This window comes from Leguminivora glycinivorella, chromosome 15 (genome assembly GCF_023078275.1).
Source record: "Leguminivora glycinivorella isolate SPB_JAAS2020 chromosome 15, LegGlyc_1.1, whole genome shotgun sequence".
In the NCBI taxonomy this organism is placed as follows: domain Eukaryota; kingdom Metazoa; phylum Arthropoda; class Insecta; order Lepidoptera; family Tortricidae; genus Leguminivora; species Leguminivora glycinivorella.
This window is the reverse complement of record NC_062985.1, coordinates 9,787,465-9,800,612: the sequence shown is the minus strand read 5'-3', so window position 1 is coordinate 9,800,612 and position 13,148 is coordinate 9,787,465. Positions and strand designations below refer to the sequence as shown.

General features: G+C 39.0%; 1 protein-coding gene across 1 annotated transcript in view; it reads left to right on the top strand.

Annotated features, from left to right (window-relative positions):
• The window catches only part of LOC125233905 (bumetanide-sensitive sodium-(potassium)-chloride cotransporter), a 58,899-nt gene that overhangs the window by 22,964 nt on the left and 22,787 nt on the right, over positions 1 to 13,148 (top strand). The window contains exons 6-14 of the mRNA XM_048140074.1: positions 249 to 418; positions 813 to 1,005; positions 2,669 to 2,808; positions 4,509 to 4,703; positions 5,466 to 5,573; positions 7,600 to 7,723; positions 8,713 to 8,834; positions 9,216 to 9,351; positions 10,231 to 10,330. Coding sequence (XP_047996031.1) covers positions 249 to 418; positions 813 to 1,005; positions 2,669 to 2,808; positions 4,509 to 4,703; positions 5,466 to 5,573; positions 7,600 to 7,723; positions 8,713 to 8,834; positions 9,216 to 9,351; positions 10,231 to 10,330 — 1,288 coding nt within the window. The remainder of the gene's footprint in view (positions 1 to 248; positions 419 to 812; positions 1,006 to 2,668; positions 2,809 to 4,508; positions 4,704 to 5,465; positions 5,574 to 7,599; positions 7,724 to 8,712; positions 8,835 to 9,215; positions 9,352 to 10,230; positions 10,331 to 13,148) is intronic.

Below are 13,148 nucleotides of genomic sequence, written 5' to 3'. Positions count from 1 at the left end.
GAAGCTGGCTGCGAAATGGCTGATACTTATCAATTTTTAGCCAACATTTCTACAAACACTGTTTACATACATAAGGTTTTCCCGATCTATATAGTAAGAAGAATTAACTACGTGTTTTGTTACTCTTGCTAGAATTATTTATCTTTATGTAGAGGGGTTGGCCATTTTCACATATATTTTTGTACTAATTTCAACGTTACATTTTCCTGTGTTTAATAAATTGAAAATGTAACCAAATATCTCTCCAGGTGGAACGTACTACATGATATCCCGCTCGCTTGGCCCCGAATTCGGCGGCAGTATCGGCCTAATATTCTCAATGGCGAACGCCGTCGCTTGCGCTATGTATGTCGTCGGCTTTGGCGAGTCCCTCATAACGCTCATACCAGAGTCCGCGTATATGGTCAGCAAGGCCTGGGTAAGTCTCTTTCACACTCATTAGTCCATAGATATAGCTGTCTCTTTAGTAGCATCGGTCTTATATTCTCAGTAGCGAACGCTGTCGCTTGCGCTATGTATGTGGTCGGCTTTGGCGAGTCCCTCATAACGCTCGTACCTGAGTCCGCGTATATGGTCAGCAAGGCCTGGGTAAGTCTCTTTCACACTCATTGGTCCATAAATATAGCTGTCTCTTCGGTAGCATCGCCCTGATATTCTTAATAGCGAACGCTGTTTCTTGCGCTATATCGCCTTCTGATTTACCTCTGAGATTTTCTCCCTCGAAGGAGAGCAGCTTAACAACCGTTGAAAGAAATCAATAAAAAATTATATTGAATATGATCTTTACAATTTATTTTCTTTATTAATTTCAGGACCAAACAATCTACGGCTGCATCACCATAGTCCTTCTCACAGGCATCGTCATGGTAGGCATGGAGTGGGAAGCGAAAGCCCAAATAGTACTACTGTTTATACTCCTAGCTGCCATCGCGAACTTCCTGATCGGGTCCATTATAGGTCCGCAAGACGATGTTGAAATTGCACAGGGTTTCGTTGGATATAACAGTAAGTATGCCAAATAAATGTGAGTTTTCATATCAATATAATTAGGTTCATATACATATCGTCACTACTTTAAAAAAAACTTGTATCTTCGTCTGTCAATGAAAAGAAAATTGTAGTAAGTATGTATGGAATGCATATAGACTTACTGCGTTTTAACTTTGAGGAACACCGTGAGATACGAGATTTTTTTAAAGTAGTGACGATATGACGGCCTGTTGCGGATATCATCATTGGTTTGGTTCTGACGAAGCATGGTGCTGATTTGCATTTGTGGCCACCTGACGAAGCCTGCGTTGCGGATGACTTTTCAAATGTGATTAGTGTTATTGTTTTGAATTTAAGATTGCCTGTGTAATGTGTATTAGGTTCATTATTCGGTCATGAGTTGAAGCCCAAATAGTGCTGATTTTCACACTCCTATGCGCCGTAGAAAACTTTTTCTTCGGGTCCATTTTAGGCCCGCAAGACGACGTTAAAAATTGTTTTTTTTTCCTATTAGGATCGAAAAAGCTCATGAATCTCATGACGCTATGTAAAAAAAGTATCTATGAAAATTTCCAAAAATTAAGTACTGAAATCGACAATAAATTTAAATTCGGCTCATTAAAACTGGCCAAAATTAAAAATATCGAGGTGTGTATTTCAACCTCGTAAAGGTATGTGACATCGTATGACTCAACCTCGTGTCACAGGTCAATCTGAATTTATAAGGCGATAGATATACGGGGTTTGAAGCGCTGGTAGCCTAGCGGTAAGTACGTGCGACATTCGTATATAAAATAGACAACCCGGTTGCGTTGGAAGGTATCCGTCTCTTTGTGCCTGTGCAATATGGGCTCTTGGGGCGCCGCCGCCGGCCGCTGTTCGTGGCGCCGACGGAGGGGCCGCGCACGCGCCGCGCCAGCAACGCGCCCGGCGCTCGGGCGCCGGCGCTGCTCAACCGACTCGTTTTAAGCCAGGATGCCGACGTGTTTGCCGATAGCTGGCACACGTTATTGTGTAAAATACGCGCACTTTGCAATGAATTTAGCTAAAATTTAATTTATGTATTGATTAATTTAATTATTCTGTTTTAGTATTATATTGTATTGTTAAATACCTCCTAATAACATTGTGGGCGCTTTGGTACCACACTGTAAGCTTATGACTGTAATTGAATAAATAAATATAAATAAATTCGTTCCGGAGGTCGCGGGTTCGAACCGCGGCTCGCACCAATGACTTTTTCGGAATTTATGTGCGAAATGTCATTTGATATTTGCCAGTCGCTTTTCGGTGAAGGAAAACATCGTGAGGAAACCGGACTAATTCCAATAAGGTCTAGTTTTACCCTTCGGGTTGGAAGGTCAGATGGCAGTCGCTTTCGTAAAAACTATTGCCTACGCCAAATCTTGGGATTAGTTGTCAAAGCGGACCCCAGGCTCACATGAGCCGTGGCAAATTCCGGGATAACGCAAGGAGGATGATGAGATATCGTCACTACTTTTAAAAAATCTCGTATCTCACGGTGTTCCTCAAAGTTAAAACGCAGTAAGTCTATATGCATTCCATACATACTTACTACAATTTTCTTTTCATTGACAGACGAAGATACAAGTTTTTTTAAAAGTAGTGACGATATACGGGGTTGAATCAACACAGTCATCGATGTTTTCTTTTTCAGTGACAGTATTGAAAAGCAACATGGGGCCGGATTACCGGTTCTACGAAGGCGTAGATCATTCGTTTTTCTCCGTGTTTTCCATATTTTTCCCCGCGGCTACTGGGATTCTTGCTGGTGCCAATATTTCTGGCGATCTTAAGGTAATTATAAAAATTACTAAAGCTCTAGGCCCTAGTGTATTGACACTATTGATTACTATCAGACTGCTGTCATATTTCTATCAGCCCTCGTGTAAAATTTTTTGTACTTATTCCAAAATTTATTTTGGAACTTTTATTGAGTAACAAAAGGTTCCAAATTCAAAAACAAAACTAATAGGCTACTTTCCTACCAGTCAAATCAGCTTCTTTTTAAGAACTGACTTAACGATTTGCTAATATGTATCAAATATAATTACTATGAAATACTGAGGAGTGACGTCACGGTCAATTCATTTACTTTATCTTTCTTTTTGACTTATTAAATAGAAATTATGTTTAAAAATAACTACTGTCCATATTTTTCTTCTAATTATGTGGTGCTTTATTTCGTGCACTGCATACAGTATTTTATTGTAAGTATAGGAAACTAGCCTATTATTTAAGGACAGGCGATAGGCACAGACTGAAGATCTATTTATAGCAAGTGCGAGTTCCCAACATTTTAGATAGATAGAGACATTTATGAGACGACAGCTACGATGGTGCGGTCACGTCTCACGCATGTCCCAAGACCGAGTCGCCAAACGCATCTTCTACAGCGAACTGCAAAATGGTAAGCGGAAGCAAGGCGGCCAATTTTTGCGGTTCAAAGATGTGTTGAAGCGACATATGAAGAGAGTTCATATAGAGCCAACGACTTGGGAGAGTCTGGCCAGTGATCGCCCACGGTGGAGGCATACCGTGCAGACACAGGTGCGTCAGTTTGAAGCTAGAAGGCACACAGAACTCGACGAGTTAAAAGCCAGACCACCTGTGGCTATTACCTACAATTATGTCGGAGTGGTGCTGACCTGCCGCGAGTGTGGTCGCACATTCGTAGCAAAAATTGGCTTCGTCAGTCACCTGAGGGCACACCAGCGACGCTCTCATCTATAAAATGCAGTCGCCGTAGCCGAAAACGGCTAGGAGGAGATGATGATGATGATGAGATAGATAGATAGATAAAAACTTTATTGCATAAAAATATCATGACAAAAAAAAAATTAAGAACTATTAGAATATAACTTAAGTCTACAGAACTAATTCCTAGCTTACTATTTAACATTTTTTTTTTTATCACATTTTTATCATTTTATTTTACCGTGCGTCTGATCTGTTCGTCCGTCGATCTTTCTATTCGTCTGTCACAGTCTATTTGCTCTGAAACTACTAGTTTCTACACGAGCGTAATGGCAATTTTCATAAATTAAATACATACATGTTAGTTAACTTGGTTTTGAATTCATTTCTTTATAAACCATAATAAATATCGAAATTTGGCTGGGAATTGAGGGTCGTCTAAGCTTATATTATTACGCCAAGTATTTTTTGCAAACAGCAGTATGAAGTTCTTCAAAAAACGAGTCTGCAGATTTCTAAAGGGTCGGCAACACCCAAGTAACACCTCTGGCCCCGTAGCCGAATGGCATTTCTGCGACGCGAAACGCCACCGAAACGCCGCAGAAATGTAGTCTGGCTCTGTCGCACCAATATGCAAGAGCGATAGAGATAGATAGCTACGAAAAAGATAATATCGTGAGCGTTTGTGCATTAGGCTACGCACACTGAAGTAGCAAGCGTCCATAGGATGCTTGTTTTCCAAAAAAACTTCTTTACTTCTTGTTTTGATAATGTTAACTTGAATTTCGTATTCCTTTCAGGACCCACAAAAATCAATTCCAAAAGGCACAATCCTTGCCATACTGCTGACTACCCTCTCCTACTTGTTGATCGCTGTTATTGTGGGCTGGACCGTGCTTCGTGAAGCCACAGGGTCGATTGATGATGTGGCAAACTGGACAATGGGAGACTGCGCTAATAGGAGCTGCGAATATGGACTGCACCACAGTAATGATGTGAGTGTGATAATACCTTATTCTCGCTTTTGGCTCAGTAGACCAACTACTCGTTCGAAATTGGAAATCTCGAACAGCAAGCGCGCAAGGGCCCGCTCGCAAACCTGCTTGAATCGGTCGCATCGTCACTTGTTTTTACCCGAGATCTGCACTTTCTTTTTTTTCGAAGTTGGATGACACGGTGTATATCGGTGTACATTGCTATTGGTGGTCTCTGTGATTACGAGCTGGACTGTGTTTCGTGAAGCCACAAGGTCTATTGACGATGTGGCTAATTAGACTATGGGAGACTGTGTTGATAGAAGCTACATCACAGCAATTATGTGAGTGTGATGCCAATTTTTTTGTTAAGCTGAGTGTCAATATATGTACATATTTTTTTGTAAGGCACATACCTAGGTGAGATTGTGGTCAAATACTTTTTGTTGGTCTCCGGCACCTTTTAAGTAGAGCACAGTGTGATATTGTATCGCGAAATTCCACTACACTCTGGTTTGCCAATAAAATTAGCCTTGAATTACTTTGAAAATGTTCAAGTGTCAGTGCCCATTTAGACGGTACGAGAACTCGTATACGAGTATTACTACATTGCGGTATTTGATAGCTGTGCTGAATGTATTTAACCTCAACAGCCCGCAATACAACTAAAATCGCACGCGAGTTCGCACGCCGTCTAAATCAGGCCTTAGAGAGAAAGAAGTAGGTATGTAGTATAATACGTATGATAGACGGTGTGTAATATTTATGTTTATTTGCATACAGGTGATACGTCTAGTATCAGGTTTCGGACCTCTGATATACGCGGGATGTTTCGCAGCCACTCTGTCTTCGGCGTTAGCTTCTCTGGTCTCCGCTCCTAAAGTATTCCAGGTAAGGTGGATGTACCACTGCTCGATAGGTTAAGGGAAAATATTTATGTGCTTCGTGATATTACGATAATTTACCCATCTATACAAAACATATCCATCTTTTTTGGGAGATGTGACCTTTAACTTTGTTAAATGCAATTAGTTTCATACAGTGATAATATAAAAAAATCTCAAAATTAAATAAAACGTAAGTCAATACGCTTGTCCGAATAACTGACAGGTGCTTTTGCTGGCAGTCCTAATAGATGACATCTAAGTATGATTCAGGAAAAACAGTAAAAAACAAGTGTTTTGGGTTAAAATTTACTACAAAATTAAATAATTTAATAAAAAAAAACGTATTCTGTTGATAACATTTACTTTTTACGTGTTACATTTATGTAATAAAATAGAATAAGTCGGCTCCGCATTTTGAGCAAAATAAATTATGTAATGAACTAAAATAGGGATTCCCCCAAAATAAAAAATGTATTCCACAGATTCTGCAATACTTTGCCTTTTTTTCAGTAAAGTTAATGTGACTTACAGAAAAATATTCTGATAATATGAAACTGTAAACGATTCGTTTTGGCTACTTTAATCGTGATATCCTGAAAAAACGGCTCGACAAACATTGGGACTTGGAAAATAACGTAACAGTCCCAATAAATGCCAGCCGTGTCGAGTTTTAGCCTTGCGACGGTTTTCAGTCCTAATAAATGACACGCTTGTTTATCACAGTAACAATGAACGAAATCGACATTTAATTACTTAAATATCTTCCCGCACATTCTAGCAACAACACAATTATAGAATATGTTCACAACTTACCGTGAAAGTATTTTAAATAAGTCAGCAAATACGAGCAAAGCTTAACCAAATCGCTAACAAAATTGAGAGATTGATTGCTCATGACAATGTCATCACATATATTATTCATGAATTGAAAAAAGTTTCTATATTTTATAATATGGCGTATGAAATGTGAAGGCTACAAACATTTCTCATCTAATAAATCTAATTGCGATGAATGTAACGGTAATCTTATCTTATTAATCGCTATTTAAACCATGGGTGACGAGTACTAGTACCGCGTCGAGCACTAGTACATCCACCTTATGTTTTACCCTTTTGTTATGATACATGATTATATGCGCCAGTTTAGAGTAACCGAATTTATTCATATACTATGCATTAATGTAAGTTTTTACTTTATATCAAATCGAAAACGCCGATTGTCGTTTAGTGCTACAACTTAAATATGGAATTTAGCTACTTTATTATTTATTGGGTTACTATATTTATTGTATAAAAGGATCTAATAGGCTAGTTTCCTATACTTAAAATAAAATATTTTAAGTAGTGCATAAAAAAAAAAGCACCACATAATTAGAAGATAAATATGGACAGTAGTTATTTTTAAACATCATTTCTATTTAATAAGTCAAAAAGAAAGATATAAAGTAAATGAATTGACCGTGACGTCACTCCTCAGTATTTCATAGTAATTCCATAAATATTAGCAAATCGTTTTGACAGTTCATAAAAAGAGGCTGATTTGACTAGTAGGAAACTAAATTAATTTTTATTAAGCAGAAACGTCTGCTAACGATTCTAAACATTAATTTAGTATGGGTTAGCACATTGTTACTGGTGAATTCTCAATATAACTTGAGACTCCAGTGCCGTTACAAGATGTAATAGTCTGTCGGCAGATGGCGCTAGACGTCACCCCAAGACGTGTGTACAAAAGGAAAGGCATGGAAAGATTTGCGAAGTCCGGCGTGGCTTCCGTAGCTCAATTGGTAAAAGCATTGCACGGATTGCAAAAATGATGCGGGTTCAAGTCCCGCCGGAAGCGTAAATTTTTCCATTTTTTCCTTTAATATAAAAATGAGTAGGAAACTAGCCTATTCTTTGGAACCGTTTCATGAGAACTTGTTACTTATTGAGTTGTATGCGATCAATGTGATCCAAATTCGAACTTAAACATGTCTATCTGGTATGACAAAGCGTAACGGGTTACTATATTTATTGTTATGTTCCAGGCATTATGTCAAGACAAGTTGTACCCGTACCTGGAGTTCTTCGCCAAGGGCTACGGCAAGAACAACGAGCCCGTGCGAGGATACGTGCTCACCTTCCTTATCGCCTTCGCGTTCATTCTTATGGGTAAGAGCGAGACAGATAACTCTTTGATTTTGGTTCTTGTTAGGAGAAAAAACCCTATGAGGTTAAGCGTAATAATTGTTAACAGTGAAGTCAAATTATGAGAAAAAATGTGTTGTTAAGTATTGAGAATAGTTTAAAATGAAAAAGACGTTCGCTCCAGAGACTTTTGTTGAACTGTGAAAACTCTAGTGTAGGTGACAGGGGCTTGTTCCGCTTGTTGACATCCATACCAACATTTAAATGAGAAAGTGTGTGTGTCTGTTTGTTTGTCCGTCTTTCACGGCAAAATGGAGCGATGAATTGACGTGATTTTTTTATGTGGAGATAGTTGAAGAGATGGAGATTGACATAGGGTACTTTTTAGGGTTCCGTAGTCAACTAGGAACCCTTATAGTTTCGCCATGTCTGTCTGTCCGTCCGTCCGTCCGTCCGCGGATAATCTCAGTAACCGTTAGCACTAGAAAGCTGAAATTTGGTACCAATATTGTATATTAATCACGCCAACAAAGTGCAAAAATAAAAATTGGAAAAAAATGTTTTATTAGGGTATCCCTATCCCCCCTACATGTAAAGTGGAGGCTGATATTTTTTTTCATTCCAACCCCAACGTGTGATATATTGTTGGATAGGTATTTAAAAATGAATAAGGGTTTACTAAGATCGTTTTTTGATAATATTTTTATTTTCGGAAATAATCGCTCCTAAAGGAAAAAAAAATGCGCCCCCCCCTGTAACTTTTGAACCATATGTTTAAAAAATATGAAAAAAATCACAAAAGTAGAACTTTATAAAGACTTTCTAGGAAAATTGTTTTGAACTTGATAGATTCAGTGGTTTTTGAGAAAAATACGGAAAACTACGGAACCCTACACTGAGCGTGGCCCGACACGCTTTTGGCCGGTTTTTTTGTCTCTTTCTAACGCGATCGAAGCTGCGGGCAAAAACCAGTTATTTTATATATGATTTTCATGCGTTCTTTTTGTTTACAGGTGGATTAAACCAGATCGCCCCCCTGATTTCGAACTTCTTCCTAGCTGCGTATACTTTGATCAACTTCTCTACATTCCATGCGAGTCTCGCCAGGCCCGTCGGGTGGAGACCTACTTTTAGAGTAAGTACCTACTACAGTGTACAAGTTGATAGTCAAGTACAAAAATATTTTAATTACGGGTTTTTTTTTTAAGTTTAATCTATCGTCGGTAGGTCCGATTCTAAACTTTTTTTTTACTGTTTCTATGTCATTTTACCGAATGGAAGAGAGGCGGGGTTGTTTGGATTCATTATATTGTTTTAGTTTAGACAACTACATTGATTTATGACGGTCATTGTGTTAAAAGTATCAAACTGCGGAATATTAAATTAAGCCACTTCGGAGTGTACAATCATATTATGCACAAAGAGATGACACACTCTGGAAACAAACTTTGGAGGGGACAGGAGGGCCACCTTTCTCTGTAGATGTTAATAATAATGATTAATTTGTATGTTCTAGTTGTACAACATGTGGCTATCTCTTCTCGGCGCGGTGCTGTGTCTAGCGATCATGTTCGTGATCTCATGGATCACGGCGCTGGTCACATTCGCTTGCTTGCTCGCGCTGTATCTGCTCGTGTCATACAGGAAACCAGGTAAGGCCATTCTTTTTTTAAAATTATAAATGGGCTGACTCTAGGCCATAGACTAGCCAAAGGCAAAGACGTTGCCTACGATGTAGTGAACACGCCCAGATGTTCACCCTTGATTTGAAGGTTGCCGGGTTATATGAGCTTGGAAATGTAGCCGCCGGGAAGGAATTCCACTCCTTGGCAGTGCGCATAAGAAAAGAAGACGCAAAGCGCTTCGTGCGAATTCGCGGAATATCCACCAAGTAAGGATGGGAACCGGCCGTGCGTCTAAGACCGTTTTCACATTATCCGATCCGATATCGGATGTCGGAAGGATTTCAATGGAAAAAATCCAAAATGGCGTCTGTAATGTATGGGATATCGGTCCGACATCCGATATCGGATCGGATAATGTGAAAACGCACTAAGAGTCCGATGGTAGAATGGGGACGGTGGAATAAGCTCGTGTAGCTCTTCAGCACGCCGAAGTGCAATTCGACAACCGGTCTGGCCTAGCGCGTAGTGACTCTGCCTGCTACGCCGCGGTCCCGGGTTCGAATCCCGGTAAGGGCATTTATTTGTGTGACAGTCATGGATGTTTTCTATGTACCTATTTAAGTATTTGTATATTATACATATATTATATCGTTCTCTGAGTGCCTGCAACACAAGCCTTCTTGAGCTTACCGTGGGACTCAGTCAAGCTGTGTAAGAATGTCCTATAATATTTATTATTTATTTATCATATTTATTAATTAAGAAGTTCTCAGCAGCTTTCGTAAATTTTAAAATATCAGATTTGGTGCTAATGTCCCATTACCTGACACTTTAAGAAATTGAGTACTGTTAAGATTTATAAGCGAAATGAACTATTGTAAACTTTGATTTATGTTTTATACGCAGATGTGAACTGGGGCTCGACAACGCAAGCACAGACGTACAAGGCGGCGCTGTCTGGCGCGCACCAACTTAACCGCGTCACTGAACACGTCAAGAACTACAGGTATGAGACACCTGATGGGTCATTATCATGGATGTTTTAAATGAATTCGTATCGGTTTCCTGATCCGAACTATCTCTTCGACCAGTTCCCATACGCAGAGAACTTAAGGCGCAATTTCGTTAGTCGATAGGGCCCGCATGCGGGGTACGAGAGATGAATGCGCATGAAGCCGAATGCGGGCCCTGTGGCACAAATCTCGTACCCCGCATGCGGGTCCTATCAACTAATGGCGCAATTTCATTAGTCGATAACTCCTTCGGTATACAGCATACGGGGTGTCGCCGCAGGCGAGATAACAACCAATGAAATTGGTGCCAATTGATTGGTCGTTATGCAGCATACGGGGACTCCCCGCAGGCGAGATAACAACCAATGAAAGTTACTATTGCTATATAATTTCCCCGAATGCGGGCCCTGTAGCACGCGTTCCAGAAATCTCTCGCACCCCGTATGCGGACCCTATCGACTAATGAAAACGTTTCCCCGAATGCGGGCCCTGTGGCACGAGTTCCAGAAATCTCTCGCGACCCGTATGCGGACCCTATCGACTAATGAAAACGTTGCCCCGAATGCGGGACCTGTGGCACGCGTTCCAGATATCTCTCCTACCCCGCATGCGGGCCCTATCAAGTAATGAAATTGCGCCATCATTGGTTGACATAGGAACCAGAAAAACATTTTTTAATTCGTATTTCTTTCTAAAAAACACCATTCACCTGCGATCGATGTTACATCAATTGACAACATTTCATTTTTCTTACCCCTGATTTTTATTATGGTGTTTAATAGTACTCAAAAAGTTAAGAGACCCATATTTTTTCTTTTCATATTATTTTGATTTTAACCCCCTCATTTTTATTATTTAAAACTGCTTCGTTCTGAAAGGGCGTAAGTACATATCTAGGTAGAAAACACTATACGGCTGTAGTCAACTCACAAAAAAAAAGTAAAAGTATACTGTATCTGTGAATGTCAGCGATTGCTTGACAGTGACATTTGACATTTTCCCGTTGTGTTTGATTTGATTTCATTGAACCCTGAAAACATCTTTGAAAAAAAAATCGTTAGTGATAAAAGAACTCCATCATGATCAATAAAAAAATGTACCGACAAGATCCCTTAATTACATGTTTCGTGCCAACTTGTAAACGTAAAGCTATAATGTCGCCTGAAAAATATTTCTTTTTCGTACCGCACGGAAACAGGGCAGAATGGTGCGCCGCTGTTAATAAGACGAATGTTCCTAAAGGTGCAATGTATATATGTGAAGATCATATAAATGTAAGTATAGTACCTAACCTACCTATGATTTTAGATTATACATATTATAGTTCGTTATCAAAGCATGAGAGGTGCCCGTAGTAATTTTCATTACCTGTACGGGTAGCATGGTCGCGCGATAGACGATAAAATATCAGGCCGTCCCTATCGCACTATTAGTAAGTGCGATAGGGACGGCCAGATGTTTTATCATTTATCGCGCGACCATAATTGCCCGCCTGGGCCACACTGAACGAGCACTCCGAGCAGCGTCGCGTGGAATCCGAACAGGAGCTTAATATATTATATTTATGGTTTAAGACATTTCTTATCTCATAATGAATTTACAAAATTCGCTTACGTGAGATGTTATTTTATAAATACATAAAGATATTTTATGACTAGCGTGCAGTTCACCACATAATACAATATGTAGGTTTATAAAGGTCTGCAAATTATTATTTGGTCAATAGTTCTTTATTTGCATAATAGGTACATGGACCCTGAAAGGGTATAACAAATTAGTGGCATAACCAATTATATGAACGAAAGGATATTACATAATAATACATGTTGTTAGATATTTGTTAAAATTATGCATGCATGGTAAAAAAGTGGGTAGAAATCGTTAATATAATTTGTAAATTTAAAAAAACGTGCAATACGTTTTGTAAATTTATGTTAATATAAATTTAGGTCACGATTATATACATTTGTCTCTTTAGCCATTATTTCTCCTGCACCAACATATATGTCTCAACATATACATTTATATTTTTCAGCCAGAAGAGGATTTAGCAAACTACGATAATTGGAAAAATGGGTGTGCACGAGCCAGACTAAAAAGTAAAGTTCCAGTCTTAAAAAATATCTGTGAAAGTCATTTAGAACCGACACAAATAGAGGACACCACGATCGAGCAACCACATGCCCCAACACATAATAAGGGTACTTTGTGTGTACCAGACCATCGAAACAAATCCAGCCAGGTTAAAATACTAACTTTGGATAAATTTGTATACACAGACATGACACAAGAGAAAAAACAGTCAGAAAAAGAAGAACCTTCAGAGGATAATTCATCTGTAGTAATAGACCTACCACCAAGTTCTGACTTCTCGGGACATGGGAGCTCCTCAGAAACAGAAGTAAACACTGAAACTGACATTAACAGTACCAACAGTGGGAGAAACTTTATACTGTCATTGATCGAAAATAGTCCAGAATGCTATATAGGTATCCCAAAATCATGTTGGTGGATTATAGAATGGCTCGAAAAAGGCTGTAAAATACCATCATTAAACATCATCATAGTGTTGTATAAGATAAAAAACAATGATTCATTTTTAAGAATAAGTGATCTATTTCAAATATCTAAAACAAGTTTATGGCGAATGTTTTTTAAAACACTTAATATTTTGAAGTGCTTTCTCCAACAGCTTGTTTATTGGCCTGCTGCAATAGATATAAAAAGAAATTTACCTACGTCGTTCAGAGTAAACTCCGAATATGCAAATGTGCAGTGCATCATAGACTGCTTTGAAATTGAAATTGAAAA